At 46.6% G+C, this 20416-nt stretch overlaps 1 protein-coding gene across 3 annotated transcripts in view; it reads right to left on the reverse strand.

The window, feature by feature from the left end:
* MAG (myelin associated glycoprotein) overlaps positions 1–18079 on the reverse strand; it is a 331431-nt gene extending 313352 nt beyond the window's left edge. For 2 of the 3 annotated variants that reach the window (XM_069201179.1, XM_069201178.1), the window contains exon 1: positions 17899–18079. Coding sequence is in view for 1 of the 3 variants with exons in the window: in XM_069201177.1 (XP_069057278.1) it covers positions 17853–17903 (51 nt within the window). In the remaining 2 variants the exon portion in view is untranslated. Of the gene's footprint in view, positions 1–17852 lie in introns of all 3 variants that reach the window. The other variant, XM_069201177.1, reaches the window with a different exon arrangement.
* Positions 18080–20416: the final 2337 nt, after the last annotated feature.

Raw genomic sequence — 20416 nt, forward strand, 5'->3', positions numbered from 1 at the left:
CCAGAAGTGGATTGGAGTCAAGCAGCAAAACACCAGAGTCATAAGCACAGATAAATGCACACTTTCTAGAAGTGTCATTTCTGTGATAGTAATAAGAAATACACCCACACAAGTAAGCAGCATTTATTATCACCATCACAACCATACCAAACACGCCTACGCTATCCCTCATAAATCAGACAATACCCCTTACACATAAGGCAGGGCATTTCTAATGCAATCCTATGAGAAGGCAGCACTCACAGCAGTGAGACACCAGTTAGGCTGTTTGTCACTACCAAGACAGGCCACGCAACTTGGCACATGTCCTGCCTTTCTACATACATGGCACCCTGCCCATAGGGCTAGATAGGGCGTACCTTAGGGGTGACTTACATGTAGTAAAAGGGGAGTTCTGGGCCTGGCAAGTAAGTTTAGATGCCAGGTCCCGGTGGCAGAAAACTGCGCACACAGGCCCTGCGCTAGCAGGCCTGAAACAGGTTTGAAAGTCTACATCAGTGGGTGGTGCAAGCAGCGCTGCAGGCCCACTAGTAGTATTTAATTTACAGGCCCTGTGTATAGAGATACCACTGTACAAGGGACTTATAGGTAAATTAAATATGCCAATTAGATATAAGCCAATCATACCAACTTTAGATGGGAGAGCACCTGCACATTAGCACTGGTCAGCAGTGATAAAGTGCTCAGAGTCCTAGAGCCAACAGCGAGAGGTCAGAAAAACCAGGAGGAAGGAGGCAAAAAGACTGGGGATGACCCTGCGTAAGGCAAAAAGTCCAACACCAACCATGGACATCTATTTGTACAAGACGAGTGTAAAGTGGAAAGTTATCGCTGACTGCAATGGAACATGAGTCAGATGTTCAAAATGGATATTGGTCCCAGTCTCTGAATACCTTAGCACTCAGAAGAAATTAGACAAAAATATGTCTGAGTTGAGTGTGGCAAGACAACTGGCGATGTACGAGGAGGAGACGTTGATATCAGGGATTCAATGGACGAAGTTGCAGTGAAGATTTTTACCTTATTGGAAGTCCAAAATGTCCTGTAGGATGAAACTGCTAGCAATAGACTGCAAGGGATCCGTGAGGCCTGATACCCCTTCTGTGCAGAGCTGCTGAATAGGATTTGCTGCTGTGAAGCAGAATGTAGTTGCAATTTCAGTAAAGTTAGGTGATGTATTTTGGGCGGATCAATGCACAAGTGAGTCCAGGTGTCCTCTCAGATCTCGGAGCACTTTTTGAGCACCTATAGCATCACTTCTTAGAGTCAAGGACCGGAGAAGCACCCCTTTGAGTGTCAGACCTCACTCAGACTGTGTCCAGGTGGGTGTTCAAGATGGTTGGATCCTTTTATGTCCCTGAGGTTTTGAACACGAGGACAGACAACTAGCCCTTGGAGTCACTGTGAAAGTCCTGGGTTTAAGTAGAAGAGGTGGGCTCTAGCAGAGTTCTGGTAACAGAGCAGTCATTTTTGGTGCAGTAAAGTAGTCCTTTCAAAATACACAGCAGGCCACAGCAGCAGACAGTCCACTGAGAGTCCCTCTGTGGGCCGAGAAGCCAACTGAAGAGTGGGTCTGAGGGTCCTGTTTTTATACCTGGTGCCTACTTTCATGTGAGAGAAACTTCTGGAGGTTTCTCCTCACAGAAGGGTCTGGATGTTCCTGCTTGCCTGCACTGTAGACACAATAGTTTAGTGTGAAGTTCTTCATGAGAAAGGACACAGTCTCTTGAAGTCCAAGAGTTGCTGTGCACCACTCCGTCCCCATCCTGCCTTAGATGACCCATGCAGACACACCTAGGGCTGTATTTATAGGCCCCTAGTGCCACATGAGTGTCACTTTTTGTGATGTTCCTGTGGCGCTAAGCACAGCGACATATTTACAAGGTGCCATTAAGTCACTTTTTGTGGCTTAATGCCACCTTGTCAATATGGCCACTTCCCACACAGCCCTGTCCGTGGAAGGGGCGTGAAATGGTTGTTGCTGTAGGTGTGCCATAGCAACACTTATTGCATTTTGACGCTGCCTCAGATTTATGAAATCTCGTAAACCTGAGGCAGCCCCAATATCTAATGCCACCCACAGGGGTGGTGTTAGAAGGGCGTAACAAGGAGGGAAACTTTTATATGCCCTTGTTTTTTGCTTTTTCTATGCGTACTGCATTCTGCCACATGCATAGAAAAAGCAAAATGCCAAGGTGTCCCTTCCTGCACATAAACAATCATTTGAAAATTACTCTTTGGCACTTCTGTGTGTGCTGCATTGTGCAGCACACACAGCAGTGCCAAAGCTCCATTAGTGATTGTTTATGTGCAGGAAGGGACACCTTCCCGCACATAAACAATCACACTCCTCAATGCAGAGATCCTTGCACGATCGTGCAAGGATGCCTGCATTGGCCCTGGCAGCTAAATTTAGTGCAAGCCCAGGGGGAAACACAGGGGTGCGCTGTATTCCCTTAACTACGGCGCATCCCTGCGTTTCTAAAGTGACGCAGCGCGGCGCTGGCAGTTGTAGCGCAGCACCGCGTTGCACCACTTTTCGTTAAATCTGGCCCCTAGTCCTCCTGTTGTGTGGCTGTCTGGGAGGAATGCATAAAGCACAACCATCAATTACAGGCAGTCATGTGACCCAGGAAAAGACTGCAGGCACTAAATCCTTAGGAGAAGAAAATGCCAACTTTCTAAAAGTTGCATTTTCAGAATTGTAATTCTTTGGTAAACCAAACATGGCTTTTTTACAAGCTCCCAATCAAATGTTAGCACTGATTAAATGTAATAAGGTAACCCAATGTTATACTATGGTAGCGGTAGGCTTCAGAGTACACACAGTAATACAGTGAAAACACTACAAAATGAACACCACACCAGTTTAGAAAAAGAGGCAATATTTATCTAAATCAAACAAGACCAAAACGACAAACATACAACATACACAACTTAAAATATGAATTTTCAAAAGATTAGGATTCCTACTCAATAGAAAGCAATGGAAATGATTATTTTGCACAAAATACCTGGTTTGCATAAAAAATAAAGCTGCACTGGTGAGCGTGCGTCAGAAAAGTCAGCCATGCATCGATTCATCCCTTACAAGGGAGGGCGTGTGTCCTTTGTTCTCTGGTAGGGTCGGCGATGCGCTGTTTTTCTTCCTCGAGAGAGAGTGATGCGTCGATTTCCGGACAGGGCACCTCAGAACCACGCAGAGTCAAGTTGACTTTGATGCCCAGGGACGATGCGTGGACAATACAGTCGCACATTGTTAGAAAATCGCGCTGCATGGGGTTTGCGTCATTATCAACAGCCGCAAGCGGGTGTTGCGCGTTGTTTTTCCAGCCGTAATGCATCAATCTCCCAGCTGTGATGCAGGTGGAGTGTCGATTTTAGACACAAAGCCGACAGTGTGTTAATGCCGATGGTGCGTCAAACATTTCCCCGCACGGCATTCTGTGCATGGATTTTCAGCTCTTGTTCTGCCAACTTTACCTTCAATGACCCAGGGACTGGATAGGGCACCACTTTGCAGGGCAGAAGCCTCAGCAGAGAGTCCAGCTGCTGGCAAAAGGAAGCCTTTGAAGGCCCTAAGACTTCAAAACAGGAGGCAGCAAGCTCAGTTTATGCCCTTGGAGATTCTTCTCAAGCAGGAACGCACAACAGTCCAGTCTTTGCCCCATTTCACAGGCAGAAGCAGCAACTGCAGGATAGCCCATCAAAGCACAGTCACAGACAGGGGTAGCACTTCTCCTCAGCTCTTCTTCTTGGCAGAGGTTGCTCTTGAACCCAGAAGTGATGTAATTTTGAGGGGTTTTGGGGCTGATACTTATACCCCTTTCTGCCTTTGAAGTTGGTAAGCTTCAAAGGGAAGTCTCTCTTGTTTGCTAGATCCTGCCTTGCCCAGGCCTGGCCCCAGACACACACCAGAGGATTGGAGACTGCATTGAGACAGGGCAGGCACTGCCCATTCAGGTGTAAGTGACCACTGCTCCCTCCACTCTCGCACAGATGGCTCATCAGGTTATGCAGGCTACACCCCAGCTCCCTTTGTCCCACTGTCTAGAGGGGATTACAAACAGTCCAACTCTCAAACTGACTCAGACAGGGAATCCACAAACAGGCAGAGTCACAGAATGGTTTAAGCAAGAAAATGCCTACATTATAAAAATTGCATTTTCAAACAAACAATCTAAAAAACAACTTTACTAAAATATGTTTTTTTAAATTGTGAGTTCAGAGCCCTCACACTCTAGATTTCTATCTGCTCTCAAAGGGAATCTACACTTTCACAATATTTAAAGGAAGCCCCCATATTAGCCTATGAGAGAGATAGGCCTTGCAACAGCTTGAAGAGTGAATTTAGCAGTATTTCACTGTTAGGACTTGTAACACACATCATTACATGTCCCACCTTTAACATACTCTGCACCCTGCCCATGGGCTAACTAGGGCTTCCTTAGGGGTCCCTTACATATATGAAAAGGAATGGCTTAGGCCTGGCAAGTGGGTACACTTGCCAAGTCGAATTGGCAGTTTAAAACTGCACCTACAGACAGTGCATGTTTACAGGGCTACTAATGTGGGCGGCACAACCAGTGCTGCAGGCCCACAGGTAGCATTTGATTTACAGGCCCTGGGCACCTCTAGTGTACTTTACTAGGGACTTACCCGTAAATCAAACATGCCAATCATGGATAATCCAGTTACACATACATTTTACATAAGAGCACTTGCACTTTAGCACTGGTTAGCAGTGGCAAAGTGCCCAGGGTATCAAAAACAGCAACAACAGAGTCCAGCATATATCAACAACCTGAGAAGCAGGTGCAAAAAGTTAAGGGAGACAACACCAAGGATGCCAAGTGTAACAGCAATCAAGATCCACATCAAACACACAATTAAAATCCCTGCCCCACAAGCAAGGGACCAGTAAGTCTTGAAAGAGAACAGGGTAAAGTGTGTTTAGAAAGTCACCTTGCGCATGATTAAGAGAATAAAGTCCCACTATCGCCAAAGGCGATCCATCCAATGTTGCCTCCAAAACAATGATCGGCCCCCTGTGTCAAACCTGTGGTGGTGTAGGATGTACAGTGCTCCTGGTGCTATCCATATTAGTACCCCTTTAGCGAATGCTGATGATGACGTTCCGTACACTTGACCATGTCACCTAGTCTTGAGCTTCCGAAGCTCTCTGTCTGTCAGATGAGTCTCTTGTAGAATGGAAAAATGCACCCGGTGGCATTTGAGGAATGCATGTATGCGATATCTTTTAGTTGTCATTGCCATACCGTGCATGTTTCATGTCAGTATAGTGAAGCACGGTACAGCAGTATCAGTGGGAACATGCATTGTGGAATGTTGCTTGGTAAGAGGTCTGAGTTGCGAATCGAACATGTAAGGAGCAGTGGCCCTCAACACCTTCGCATTGACGAGGATTATGTCTAACCTTTCTGCACCCCGTGATCCCATCTTCAAATTCTGGCCAGCCCCACCTGGCATGCTAAAACAATTTGAACCGGTCTAACATTATAACATCAAACAAGAATTTCCTAAGCGGGTAACAAATGAGCACACCGCTAAGTACCCACATTACACAACAGACACAAATCAAACAAAAACTGAGGGTAGAACCCATCCGTGCAGTATCCATTGAGTGGGAGGGGGGTGCATTTAACAGGTACTTATATTTCAATGGAAGGTCAACCCCAAAGGTTATAGCCTCCTCCAGACCTTGTACAGGGACAATCACAAGTGGTTCGGGCAAGAACACTAGGGGTTAAACAGGGCTGAGTCTGCAAGAGTATCAAGTTGTGCCAATGTGATGCCAGGCATTGCTGAAAGGCATGAAAGCCCTGCAGTGACCTGGGAGAGCTAAGAATGTTGCATGTAGCAACACTATTATCCCCCAGGACTCCGGAGATTGTACATTCCTAGTTGAACACAGCATTAAGGTTAAAAGGAAGTTGCAAACACTGTATTAGTAAACAGTTAGTGATCATCTGCTGTGCGTGGAGTAATTCCTGGGCCTTTAGTCATGTCAGTGGATGTGGTATGGAAGCTTTCTGTATCTAAGCTGGAGATTTGGGGTGGTCAAATATGGGCCATGCTCTGTTTCTCCTGTCGAAGACAGTGCTATACTTTTGACAATCATCCACATCCAGGCATCCTTTTGTGTGGAAAAGATGTGAGTCTTTTCGCAGTCTACCACTCGAAGCCTGGCAGGAAACCTCAAAGAATACTTGAAGTTCTGCTTCCTTAGGCGTTCCTTAATCTTCGTGTAAGAGCTGCATTAACATTTCACCTCTGATGTGAAATCTGGGTATGCTGTAATAGATGTGTCCTCATATTTCCATGGTCCATGGGTTCTAAATCGTTGCAGGATCATGTCTTGATCTCGAGAATTAAGAAGTTGAGCTATTAGAGGACAAGGTGCGGCACCAGGTGGGGCGGCCTCCCTGGAATTCTATGCACTCTTTCAACTGAGAAGAATTTGGGGGTTTTCCCAGTCAATGCGGTGTCCAATTGCCAGTTTTCTCTGGAGAGCTCTGCACTCTGGCCTTCTGCTTTTTCAGGAAGGCCATGAAGCGAATGTCCTTTTGCAGAGAGCGACACTCCGTGTACTCAACCCTGCGGTGTAGTTCCGCCACCTCCGTACTGAGATGCTTCATTTGGGTTTGCAGCTCTTGAACAGTGTGCCTCATGGCACCCAGGGAGGATTCATTGACTCCGACCCTGCTGGTCAGCTTGTGATGATCCAGATGTAGGAGGTTGGCATCCTGTGAGACCGAGTCAAACTTATTTTCTAGTGAGGTTTTAGTGTCCTGTATAGCCTGCAGGGTTTTCTCAAATTGATTGGAGTGTGACTGAAGCATAGCTTCCATTTGGTGTAGTACCATGGTGGCGCCGATGTGGCAGATGTCATTTGGAACTGGTCCAATTGTTCCTGTGCTGTGAGCCTAGAGGGTTTGGTTTTCATCATTTTGGCTTTGTATGGTATAATTTGGTAGATAAATGTAAGGATGAGTATTGGCACCTTCCAGTCAGTGAAGGGATGATATTATTTTTGTTCATAATGACAATAGTTTCACGGGATAATGAATGGGTCAAACTTTGTACAGGGACCTGGGTTTTGGTAACTACGTGTGTCTGAGAGTGCCTGATTCTGGAGCAGTGCAGGGTATGCCAGTAAGTGCACAGCTGTCGCTTTTGGAGTCGGCCTCCAACTGATGCAGCGCAATCAGTAAGGAAAATGCATGCTGCAGGCACGGTTTCCAAATTGTGCTGCTTTCGCAGGGCCATGGATTAGACATTGTGTCAAGAGAAGTGCAAGCAGCTTCAGAGGCCACTGTACACTTGTCCGCATCCGATGTTATACCTTGAGGTGTTGCCAAAGTGTCTTGGTTTGCACCAGTCACAGGCTTGCAATGTAGTGCCACGTGGATGGAGAGATCCTAAGTGCACAGTCCGCAAGTGGCTGTGCACATACACACACTCATGCATCACACAGCCCAGCTCGCACCCAATCGGCTCGTTGTTCTGTGAACGTTTGTTTCAGATCTCTTCTGCATGTGTGCGCAGTGTGTTCTTCACAAGTTCTATGCATGCTCTGAAAGATCTGGCCCACGATCGGTGCACTGCAGATTCCCCGAGTTGCCCATAAGGTCTTGCCACCGACAACGGTGATTCAGCAGCAGTTTGATGGGGCACAGCTCGTGTATAGACTTGGGGGCACACTTTAATGCTTTTGCACTTTGCACTTCCCTCTTCTCAGCTGCTCCATCTCTGCACCCAGGGTGTCTCGCCCTCTTGGTTAAATGCCCAGCAGCAATGGTCCTCCGGTGCCGGCAATGAGGAATGCAGGGGTGGGATCTCTGAGGAGTGTTGTGTGTGGGTCCGCAGCTCACCTCTGTATTACAAGCGACTGCTGCTCCACCCGTGGCCACACCCAGCAGTTGGACCAGCCCCCGGAGCAGGCCACACCCCCGTTCACTCCCGTTCCCCTCTTGAGGGACCTTCACCGTGCTGGCAGCGAAGGTCCAATGGTGTTAGCAAAGAGGGATGTGGTGATGGGGTCCCCAGGAAGTGTCACCTGTATGCCCGCAGCTCATCTCTTTGTCTCATGCAGCTGCCGCTCCACCTGCGGCCTCCCTCAGCAGTTGAGCCATCCCTGGCCATGTCAGGTGCACTCCCGTTCCTCTTAGGTTGGACCTTCTTGGTGTAGGCGCTGCAGAGGCAGACTCATCAGTCCCCAGCAGACTCTGCAAGGTCAAAAGCATTGGGTTAAAGTGCCAACGCAGTGGGCTTGGCTGTGAGGGATGCGTACCAAAGTTGGCCGCCCCACCCCCTTGCTTGCAGCCCCCTACCAGCACCTAACAACACAATGGTTATGGCACACCATGGCATAGGATGTGTCTCAGTGTTGTCCGAATTGCAGAGTTCTTGGCTACTATGGTCAGATAGGTGAGATTTAGCAGGATACTCTTGGGGCAGGAGCTAATTACAAAGTGCCTGCCACGGCTGCCATCTTGGCCACGCCCCGTGCCACTCAGACCAATCCTGGTGTTGCTCTCAATCTAGTTATGGCATGAGAGCAGGACCAGGATTGCATGGGGAGCCTGTGCTGGTGTCCCAGGTAATGCTGGGACACAATCAGAATGGGAGAGCGAAGCAGCCGGCGGCGGTGGAAAGGTAAGTAAATTTTTTTATTAGTAATATGCATTTTGTTTTTTATTATTTATTGGCCCCTCTCCCTGCCTCCCTGCCTGCCCCTCCCCTTGAGATTTTTGGCAGCTGCCGCTGAGTGTGACCTTTCAGCAGTAATGCCTTCTTGGTGTCCGAGGATACTAGCTAAGATCTCGGGTAGTATTAGATCTCTTCAGCAGTGCCAGATGACCTGTTCGTAAACTATTGCCAATTTTTAAACTATAATTCTTTTACAAAGATTTACTTTCTTTTTCACTTCAAACCTTGTGTTTTTTTCATTTTTATCGATGTGTACAAATGTACGCTGCTTTTTTTGCAGGACAGACTGGCAACAGTAGTTTTGTAATATGATACGGCCAAGTGGTAGTGTTCCTTAGGGGGCTAGATCCTACATAGTAAAGCAGCTTTACACTGCCCTCACCAAAGCCTCCCTGGAACACTGGTTTTATTGGGTTTCACATGTAGCGCTGCCTATCAAATAAACTGAGGCCCATATTTAAGACAAAGTGGCACATCAGCTATGATGCGCCACTTTTCTTGCATCCCCCTACCAGCACCTAACAACACCATGGTTATGGCACACCATGGAGATCGTTAGCACAATAGCGTCAACATTTTTGGTGGGCTATTTAGGTTCTTTGCTATACTAGCATCATCAATTTTGACATTAATGCAGCAAAATGCAAGGAGGCTCACAGGTTACTATGGGAGCATCATTTTAACACCTGGCTCTGAGCAGACTTTAAAAATGACGCCAAAAATGACGCAGTGAAATCCTTTACATTTCACTGCTCCATTTATGTGGGCCTAATAGCACCATAATGCCCACCCCTGCATACATTATGCCTGGCATAGCATAATGTGGCACAAAGGGTTACAAAGTGGAGCAATACATGCATTGTGCCACTTTGTAAATATGGTGCGGCAGAAAATCCACTTTAGCATCGCCTTAGTGTAAAAAGAATTATGCTTGGCTGTGCTAAGGTGGCGCTAGGGGCTCTTAAATATGCTCCTGAGTGTTTTAGGTAAATTAGCCATGTGGGGTAGTGCACATGATACAGAAAGTAGCCTGCAGAGCACTGGTTAGAGTCATTGAGTGGCTGGCTCAATCTTCCATTGAGTTGCACCAAGGTGGTAATAAAGTTGCAGCTTGTTCTGTGGTGTACCTGCTGACACCTTATTTGTGTCACTTCATGCATCTCATTCTCTCGGCCTCTGCATTTCTTTCCCTTTATCTATTCCCTCGCTTTCCCTCTCCATCTTCTTTTCCCTGCTGCATCTCCTATTTCTTTCTTCTGATTTGTTTTTGACCGGGTTCACCTTGTGCCTCTTCTCCATCAATCTCCTCGTTAATTCTTTTCCTGTCCTACACATACTCTCCCCCTTGTCTTCTCTCAAGTCTAAACCCATTATTTCTTCCTGTGTAACTTATCACCATCTCGGTCATAAATCTGTCCGCTCACAGATGACACTCAACAGTGTACACAAATGCAGCAGCAAGAACTGTGATTGTTTTCGTCAGGTCGATGTTGAATCGATCGCGATTAACAGAATTTCTCTTTAAAAACTTTGTAGTCACCTTGCAAGACCTATCCTTATCACAGCGCTCTGCTTTGTTTATTTGTAGGTAGTCCTACTAGTTAGGTCGAGCTTTTGAGACCTCTTGTATATAGTTTAGTAAATACTTCATTGTGAGCTTACTGCTTTCCATTGGCTTGTTCAGTGTCCTTCAAAAATCCCTGCTTGCTATTGGTCAATTTTTCCTATTTGTCCCTCCTTTTCATTTCCAGGAGCAATGCCCCAGTGTACTTGTACCCTTCCACTTGTGTCACTTTAGGATGTGTTTAGGGACTACTTTTCCCTTTCTCTAAGAGCATTTGACCAGAGTGCTTGATTTCTTCCCTGCTCCTGTTACTGTTTGCATGTGCTCTGACTTCTGTTTATGAAAACAGAGCTGTAATTCTTGTTATCCCCTCACATTTGCTGTGCCTTCAAAGACAAGGTGGAGATCAAATGCCGGATGCAAGATAAATTTCTTTCTCTGAAGTAAGACGATTTCCCCCGTCCCCCAGGCCCCTCCCAGTTTGCTGCTTATCTTTGTTTCCTGCTTGTTGTCCAACTCCTCCAAATGGCCAGTGGAGGCCCCTTTAACAATTCTTGTGCTTGCTTTGCCTTAAACTCTACATCCTTTTTTTAGTGTCACTCATAAGGTGCCCGGCTTCTTCAGTTTTCTGTTACAATTACAACGTGTAAATGAGTTATTCGCTGTCTCCTGCTTCGTGCTCTGCTTCCTAGCCCAGGCCCCTGGTGGTCACCATACGCCTTCAGCTTTGGCTGCACCACACACTTCTGCCCTCATGTGCCGCCTCTAGACAAGCTTCCCTGAAAAACTCCCTTCACGTTTGAACAAGTCAGACCACTAAAGCCATATAAAGACAGGCACAACGTTCCCCGCTTTCTGCACAGCGCTGCCTTCATTTATGTTCCTAGCACGTGTCCTGCTTGTGAATTGTAATTGGTGCTCGTGTTTAAAATGCTCAAATACCTTCATATTGAGTTCACCTATATAAAACTGTTGGACTTTTTTTGCTTATGCAGGGACATCCCCAATCTTTTTGCCTCCTGCCTCCTATTTTTTCTGACCTGTTGCTGTTGGCTTTTGAACACTGAGCACTTTACCACTGCTAACCAGTGCTAAAGTGCATTTGCTCTCTGTGTAAATTGTATTGTTGATTGGTTTATCCATGATTGGCATATTTGATTTACTAGTAAGTCCCTAGTAAAGTGCACTAGAGGTGCCAGGGCCTGTAAATCAAACGCTACTAGTGGGCCTGCAGCACTGGTTGTGCCACCCAAATGAGTAGCTCTGTAATCGTGTCTCAGACCTGCCACTGCAGTGTGTGTGTGCGCAGTTTTAACTGTAAATTCGACTTGGCAAGTGTACCCACTTGCCAGGCCCAAACTGTCCCTTTTCTTACATGTAAGGCACCCCTAAGGTAGGCCCTAGGTAGCCCCAAGGGCAGGGTGCAGTGTATGGTTAGGGTAGGACATATAGTAATGTGTTTTCTATGTCCTGACAGTGAAATACTGCTAAATTTGTTTTTCACTTTTGCAAGGCCTGTCCCTGTCGTAGGTTAACATGGGGGCTACCTTTAAATCTGATTAAAGTGTAGATTCCCTTTGGGAGCGGATGAACATGTGGAGTTTGGGGTCTCTGAGCTCACAATTTAAAAATACATCATTCAGTAAAGTTGATTTTAAGATTGTGTGTTTGAAAATGGCACTTTTAGAAAGTGAGCATTTTCTTGCTTATACCATTTCTGTGACTCTGCCTGTTTGTGGATTCCCTGTCTTGGTTAGTTTGACAGTTGGGCTGGTTGCACCTCACACTAGACAGTGACACAAAAGGAGCTGGGGTGTAGTCTGCATTTCCTGATGAGCCATCTGTGCTAGGAGGGAGGGGAGGAGTGGTCCCTTACACCTGAAAGGGCTGTGCCTGTCCTCACACAATGCAGTATCCGAACCCCTGGTGAGTGTCTGGGGCCTGGCCTGGGCAAGGCAGGATTTCACATTCAAAAGAGACTTTACTTTGAAGTAGGCCTACTTCAAAGGAGAAATTGGGTATAAGAAGGGCACCCAGAACCACAGACTTTAGAACACTTCTGGAAACAAGAGGAACCTCTGCCTGGAGAAGAGCTGAAGAGCTGAGGAGAAGTGCTGCCCTGCCTGTGACTGTGCTTTGTGGAGCTATCCTGCAGTTGCTGCTTCTGCCAGAGTAAGAGGGCAAAGACTGGACTTTGTGTGCCTTCCATCTTGTGAAGAAATCTTCAAGGGCTTGCCTCCTGTTGGTTGAAGTCTCAGGGACAGCAAAGACTTCTCTATGCCAGCACCTGGAGTCTCTGGAGAGACTCCTGCTCTTACAAGTGGTGCCCTATCCAGTCCCTGGGCCCTTGAAAGGAAAGCTGGTGGAAATCCAAGGAAATCGACTTCGGACGACTTCGAACCGACGCCGCTGCTGAATTCGGTGACGCCGCCTGCAACCGTCTCCGTGACCTTTGCTGGAATGCAACGATCTTCACAGGCCCGACATTGCTGCAGCCCCGCCACAGTCCGCGACTCCGTGGAAGTCGCCGCACCACGTCGTGATCGACGCCGCTTGAAGTGCACGGATTCAACGCTTCGCACCGACGCCGCGATCCCCAACTTTGCGCATTTACTTGTTTTCACTCTTCACCAAATGTACTGTACTTGGGGGTCTACGCGACTTCGTGTCCGGCGCCGCTGGTGCCAGCTTGTTGGGAACGACTCCGTCACGATGCCGTGTTATCACCTCATCGAAGCATTTTGTGTTTCTAAGTGCTATTTTTGAGTTTAATCTTTAAAAATATATAACTTGACTTATGTATGTCGGATTTTTGTCGATTTGGTCTTGTTTTGTTTATATAAATATTCCCTATTTTTCTAAACTGGTGTTGTGTCATTTTGTAGTGTTTTCATTAAGTTACTGTGTGTGTTGGTACAAATACTCTACACCTAGCACTCTGAAGTTAAGTCTACTGTCTAGACTGAGGGTCCTTGCTTGAAAAGGGGGTAACCTGACTGTCAACCAAAGACCCCATTTCTAACAAAAACTAACAGCCCGCACTCCTTCCTTTACACTCACCAGTCACCCACACCCAATTGCACTTTACTCCTGCCCTTTACCCTCTCTCTAAGTCCTTCTCCCTACACCAGGATAACTTCCATCTGTCACTTTGCACAGGGCTTTATTTGCCAGTGTTTAGGTGTGAAAGGCAGGGATGAAATCACAGGCACCTCTCCCATCTCTCTGCTGAGAATAGCACTGATATTGCTTTTATCCACAAAGATGTGGGTGAAGATAATAAGTGAGGCTGCTTAGCCTACGCAGCTTGTAGGAGAACTACCCCTGGCAACTGAGTATATGCCTACAACCCAGCGTGCGGGGGAGATGGAGTTGTATGCCTAGGTAAGAGTCTGTGTCAAAAATGTGGGCAAGGGTGGAACCACGTCCAAACCAAACTGTGTGCAACAATAGCCAAAAAAGTTGCGTTTACAGGTCATCAAACATTTTTTAAGAAAGATGCTTTAGCTGTGCTACTTCTATGGATGTTATTCTGTTTCATGTTTATGTTTTTTTTTATCCTTATGTGATCACAGAAGACACGTGTTACTGCTGGACGTACTTAGGTGCTGTGCACTAACTACATAATCAGAAACTTTACAAACACACTCATTCTCGTTTGAATGGAATTTGCAGTCCAGAAGAAGGTTGATTTTTGTCACAAACAGCCTGCTGACTAAGCTTTAGCCATCCCAGCTGTGGTGGGGTGGCCCATGGAGGTGGTGATATTTTGGTCTTGCCAACCCTACATATCCCCTAACTCCCTAGGTTTGCTGCTGGTGAGGGGCACCCTTGTGTATATTTTGCTAATGGTGGCCTTTACCTAAAATATTGGCATGCCTTTAAAAAAACACATATGCTGTTTACAAGAACGATCACAATCTTCACATCAAGGCTAATTCTCTCTTTTATTCAGCATAGCTGTCTGTTTTCTAAACAAAGCTTTAAAGGATTTACCCGTGATGTTGCGCAGGGATAAAAATGTTTCTGCAATCGGCTTAGAAGGTTATTGTATATGTAGAAGTCTTTAGGTTATGTTTAGCAAATTTGCACTTTGTAGTAGGCTTTCACCTTATATTTCTACAAAACAAAAAGGATGCAACAAGGAGTCTGGATTCCCACAAGAAGGTTACCTACTTTGTACTTTGGTTAAGAAAGGCGAGACCTATGCTCTATAAAAGAGGAAATTAGCCTAATTGTTAAAATCGCTATCACTGTTAAAGTTAGCAAATGTGTGTGTTTTTTCCATGTATATATGGTGCTATTTGCCCGATTTTAACGCATGTGAAGCTTTGCACACAGACTCAGATTTTTTTCCTAAATTGCTTAGTTTTTTTGTGGTAATCGTCAATGTTTTTGGGGTGGGGGGTTTATTGAAAAGTATAATTTTATGTAGGGTAGTGAAATAATTATACTATTATTGTACCGAACAGCAAAGTAACAATCAAAAGGGTGGGTTTCCTGTAAACAAATAACCCCCGCACTTGGCCCACTCCAATTAATGTAATTCCCCATATACGTTTTTGAAAAACTCACAACAACTGTGTGTTTGCATTTCGCTGTGGGAATACTTGGCCGCAGTTTTATTACATGCATAAACTTTTGCGACACAACATCTTTTTACAAGACCGCCGAGGGACCACCGTGCTGAAGACCGCCAGTGGTGGCGGTTTTCCGCTCGTCGTATTATGACTGTTGGCAGCTGTACGTTGTTTTTCTGACGGAGAGCCGCCAACAGCCATAGTGACGGGCGGCGGGAAGTGGAGGTTGCTCCACCTCCACCGCCACGCCAACAGAACACCGTACACCGAATCACGTACTGTGATTCTGCACGGCGGTGTTCTGTTGGCGGTGTGGTGTCGGCGGAGCTGCCCCCATGGCTCCCGTCCCCTCCCAGAGGATCGACGGAACAGGTAAGTCGATGGTCCGTTAGGGGAGGGGGGTGTTGTGTGTTGTGTGCGTGCTTGAGGGTGTGCGTGGGTGTATGTAGAGGGGGTGTTTGAGTGCGTGTATGCTAGCGGGTTGCCTGTTTTGGGAATGAGTGCGTGTATGTCTGTGGCTATGTCTGTATGGATGTGTGCATGTATGTTTGAATGTGGGTGTGCGTGTCTGACTGTGTGTGTGGATGTTCGCATGTATGTCGGTGTGTGGGCGTGTATGTGTGTTGGTGGTGCCTGTGTGCGTGTCGGGTGTGTATGAGTATGGTAATGTCGGGGGTCGGGTGGGGAGGGGGGTCCTGCCACCCTTGGGGTGTGGCAGAGGTGGTGGGGGTGTAGGAGAGGGAGTCAGAGTGGGGGTGGGGGGTGGACGAGACCCCTATCAGTGCCAGGGAAGGAATTCCCTGGCACTGATAGTGCTTACCGCCATGTTCCTACCGCTGGAAATCCACAGCGGTAAGCTGGGTCACAATACCGGCGGCGGTATTGTCACGGCCGCCGTCTCAGCCTGTTAGTGGTCTTACCGCCGCTTTAACACCGTCCGCCAGGGTTGTAATGACCCTCACAGAGTTCAGTCATAAATCAAGATGACACGGCCATAAAAATTAATACAGTGTCATAAGTCATTCTGAGTGCCACACATTGCTTTCGTCATGATCGTAAATTGTAATTCGGAGACAGGTCATAAATCACAGTTGACAGGTCATACATAAATCATTTTGCCAGGATCATAACTTTGCTGCATGACATCATCTCTGCTATAAATCACTCAAGTCCTGGTCATTTGCTTGTCATTATTCTGACACCTATTGTTGTTGAGGCCATCCTCCATGCCGCTTTTGGGGTCATCCAGTTTTGTTGGTTCTTTCTCTGATCATGAGGGGGTAGCCTCTTAGTGCTGTTAGGCTCAACTCGCTACCTTGTCTATTCATTTTGTGCCCTGCCAACAGGCGGGTCTGGGCCGCGAGTGCCGTGCTCCGCTTACTCCCCCATCGGCCTACTTACCCTGCCGTAAGGCATCCCAAGGTTAGTAGCCTTTCTCCAGCACACCGCCCACCGGTGTGCCTCTTTTACCAACGAAAATGCACCTTTTACTGCCATCTGCTTGCCCTCTCAGCCCTGCGACAATGCTGCTGTTCTGGTGTGGGTGGGTGGGTGGGTCTCAAAATCCTGCGCGCTGTCCCTCCTGTACCACAAAGTAATTTCTGCATGGGCAGCAGAAATCGTTTTAGTCCGCCTTCCAAGCTGAGGGTGCGACGGTGTCCCCCCATAGGGGGGTTTAAAAAATTTCTTTGTCCTTGCTGGGCTCTCATTGGCCAAATGTCATTGGGCCAGCCTTGGTCCCTTTTCTTGGTTTGCTGCTGAAGCGGCTTGAACCGGTAATTTCCAGGTCCCCGGCTGCTGTTAATGCACCGGCCCCTGATGCCCCCTTTGTGGGCGGCCTCTGCCAGAAATCTTCATCTATAGAGAACTAATGTGACATTAATGATACACGCTGTGCTCTTTAGCGCTGCAAACCAGCGTAGTCAGCATGCAGCTCTGCACTGTTTACATATATTAATGGTAAAGGGCAACTTTTGGAGTATATTTCCTTCTAATCTTATTGTGCGGAAAACAGATCTGAGTTTGTACTGTATGGTGGGAAGCTCTCAGCTGTGTCACTCCTCGGCATTTGAAAAAGAAAAACGAAAATGCTTTTGGTAAAAAGGGCCAAGCTACACTGGTTTTATGCTTTTTTGGACTGCGTGAATGTGTGGAGGGGCGGCGGGTTAGTTTGATCGACGGTATGATTACTAGAGTGTGAAAGTTCAAGGAGTGCTTTTCGTCTGATATGTTGCCTTTCTTGACATGATCTAGAACAGAGTTTCAGTAACACACATTGCACAACTATTCACCAAGCTACAACTTACAACAAAAACAGCTTATTATTAATTACATAGGGGAAATTTAATGCATGTACTAATGCTTTCTTAAAAGGAAGGCAAATGGAAGTGCTTTATGTATATGCAGGGCCACTGGAATTATGTGGCAGAGAGGACCAAATTATGCGGCAGGGTCGATCAATGTAAGTGGCAAGAAAAGTCCAGTTATGCATTTACAACCCAATAGCTCAACTCAAGCAGTTGCGAGACCTACGGCATTGTAAATGCTTGTTTTATTTAATTAGTATACGGGGAGATTTAGTGATTTGCCCTGAACCCAGGATGTTGAGCCGGTACCCAGACTCCTGCCTTCCTAGCTCTATTGTCGGCAGCTGTGGCCTTTACGCCACATCCTTCCCACTTTAATAGGCATTACCCAGGCAGAGAGAGTTACAGCTCCCTGGAAACTAGACCTGAAGCAACTTCTAACGTATGTGTAAGGTATACTGCTATCGGGTCGTGACACTCTTTCGAGCGTCGCTTGTAGTCCCGAACTTAAAGCCGAGCCTTCCTAAATCGTCGACGACATACCCACAGCTAAGGTCTATAAGGGCATCTTTATTCTGCAGCGAACATATCTCGATAACAGGTGGGGAGAGAGGGGGCGGGGAAGGTGGAGGGTGGGTTTGGGGGACAGTGAATCTCTGCGACGTGTACCTGGTCAGCGGCCTGAAGTACAGACAGTCCATCCAAGGAGACCAACCTCATCTTCGGCGAAAAACGCAGCGCCTAGAAACGGCTCTGTCAAGAGATACAAGTCCGATGCGAAGGATTAACGAGTACGTCTCATCTTGCACTGAGCGTGCACTGCAGGTGAGGCGGGTGTGGGAAGGGGTGTGGGGGCGCAGATCAGAGGGTTTCAGAAGAAAAACAGAACATGGCGATAAGAGGAACCATTCTGGGAAGGAAGGAAATGTCGAAAAAAGAAGTAGTGTCTGAACGTCCGTGGTTCACCCTCTGCACAGGAGACGCCGTCTATCCAGCGCGCGCTGCAACCGAGATCAATTTTCGTGCTTATTACAGGAGTTTCTCCTATTCAACTGAATGCTGTAAAAAACTAGGTATTAATTAAGAGGGTGAGTATCCACCCTAAAATACAAAAAAATGAACAATAGTATAACACTGTTTTTAGTAGGTAAAAGGATGCAATACATTGATCGATGCCAACATGTATGACGGAACGTACTCATCAATGAGTCACTATTATTAATCTGTCCCTTGCCTAATAAAATGTAATCAGTAAACTACAATGTATGATGCTTTTCACAGATTACAATAATGTTCAGTGTCCCCCAAGCTCCCACCCCTTCAAATCTCACTCCCCCCATTCCTGAGCCTACCATCCTGCATATTGTGGTCTCTTGAGGGCTTCTCCTTCCCTAACCCGTCCTGCAGTAGAAACTCATCTGCCATTGTTCAGACATCTTTATCTCAAATAGACCCAATGCTGCCCCAAGGGTGGAAACTTCTGCTCTAGGATAAGGACCATTGGGCTTCACACTTTCTTGATGGATTCAGTAGTTTGTTGACTATCAGGGGTCATCTTTTCCATAGCTATGGCTGGTCATAAGACTTCATTCCATATGGCCAGGTAGGCGCCAATGTCCCCTGAAAACCCTTCAGCCCCCTCCCGCCCCACACACCCACGTCAATTACATAAATCCCCAAGTCCAGTTCTTTTGGTTAGTGGTCATAAGACCCCAAGACTTACTTATTTACACGTGCATACAGTCGCAGCTTGCAACAAGAAGGGGTGATGTGGCACGCATGCGGGGTTGTAAATAAAAATTAAAAAGAAAAAGAAAAACATTTACCTCCTCCGCCATGCGCCACTCCTCTGTCCCTCGTCATTCCAGGACAGGCAGGCACTGGCTCCCAGCATGCCCTGCAGCCAATACTGACACTGCTCAAGGCAGACTGGGACCCTGTGCAGGCTCTCTCAAGCCCGGTGTAGGAGGCTGGCCTGGCTTATAGTGGGTACCAGGTCGTACTTACACCTTGTGCCAGGTCCAGTTATCCCTTATTAGTAGATTAGTAGTGTTCTAGCAGCTTAGGCTGATAGAGGTAGCTATAGCAGAGCGGCATAGGCTGAACTAGGAGACATGCAAAGCTCCTACTATACCACTTATATCATATAGGTACTATATCATAAGAAAGACAATACTCAGAGTTACTAAAAATAAAGGTACTTTATTTTAGTGACAATGTGCCAAAAATATCTCAGAGGATATAGCCCCTTAGGAGGTAAGTAAAATACACAAAATATACACAAAAACCAAAATCAGAAAGTAGTGCAAACACTGTAGAATACAATAGGATGCTATAGGCCTAGGGGCAACACAAACCATATAATAATAAAGTGGAATGCAAACCACCAATGTGCCCCTAGGCTAGTGTAGTGTGTAGAGGGTCACTGGGAGTGTAAGAAAACACTAAAGGTGTCCAAGATACCCCACCCCAAGACCCTGAAAAGTAGGAGTAAAGTACTGCTATTTCCCCAGAAACACACTGTTAGACCTGACAGCCTTAGGGTGGTCACCCCTAACTTTTTGCCTGCCTCCCTCCACTTTTTGGACACTGTTTTGCTGGCTTTTAGACTCTGAGCACTTTACCACTGCTAACCAGTGCTAAAGTGCATATGCTCTCTCCCTTTAAACATGGTAACCTTGGATCATACCCAATGGACTATTTAATTTACTTATAAGTCTCTAGTAATGGGCACTATATGTGCCTAGGGCCTGTAGATTAAATGCTACTAGTGGGCCTGCAGCACTGGTTGTACCACCCACTTAAGTAGCCCATTTACCTTGTCTCAGGCCTGGCATTGCAAGGCCTGGGTGTGCAGTTTCACTGTCACCTCGACTTGGCATTTAAAAATACTTGCCAAGCCTAAACCACCCCTTTCCCTACATATAAGTCACCTCTAATGGGTGCCCTAGGTAACCCCTAGGGAAGGGTGCTGTGTGGGTAAAAGGCAGGACATGTACCTGGGTAGTTTACATGTCCTGGTAGTGTAAAACTCCTAAATTCGTTTTTACACTACTGTGAGGCCTGCTCCCTTCATAGGCTAACATTGGGGCTGCCCTCATACATTATTGAAGTGGTAGCTGCTGATCTGAAAGGAGTAGAAATGTCATATTTAGTATGGCCAGAATGGTAATACAAAATCCTGCTGACTGGTGAAGTTGGATTTAATATTACTATTCTAGAAATGCCACTTT

The sequence above is a fragment of the Pleurodeles waltl genome, chromosome 7 (assembly GCF_031143425.1).
Source record: "Pleurodeles waltl isolate 20211129_DDA chromosome 7, aPleWal1.hap1.20221129, whole genome shotgun sequence".
NCBI lineage: Eukaryota > Metazoa > Chordata > Amphibia > Caudata > Salamandridae > Pleurodeles > Pleurodeles waltl.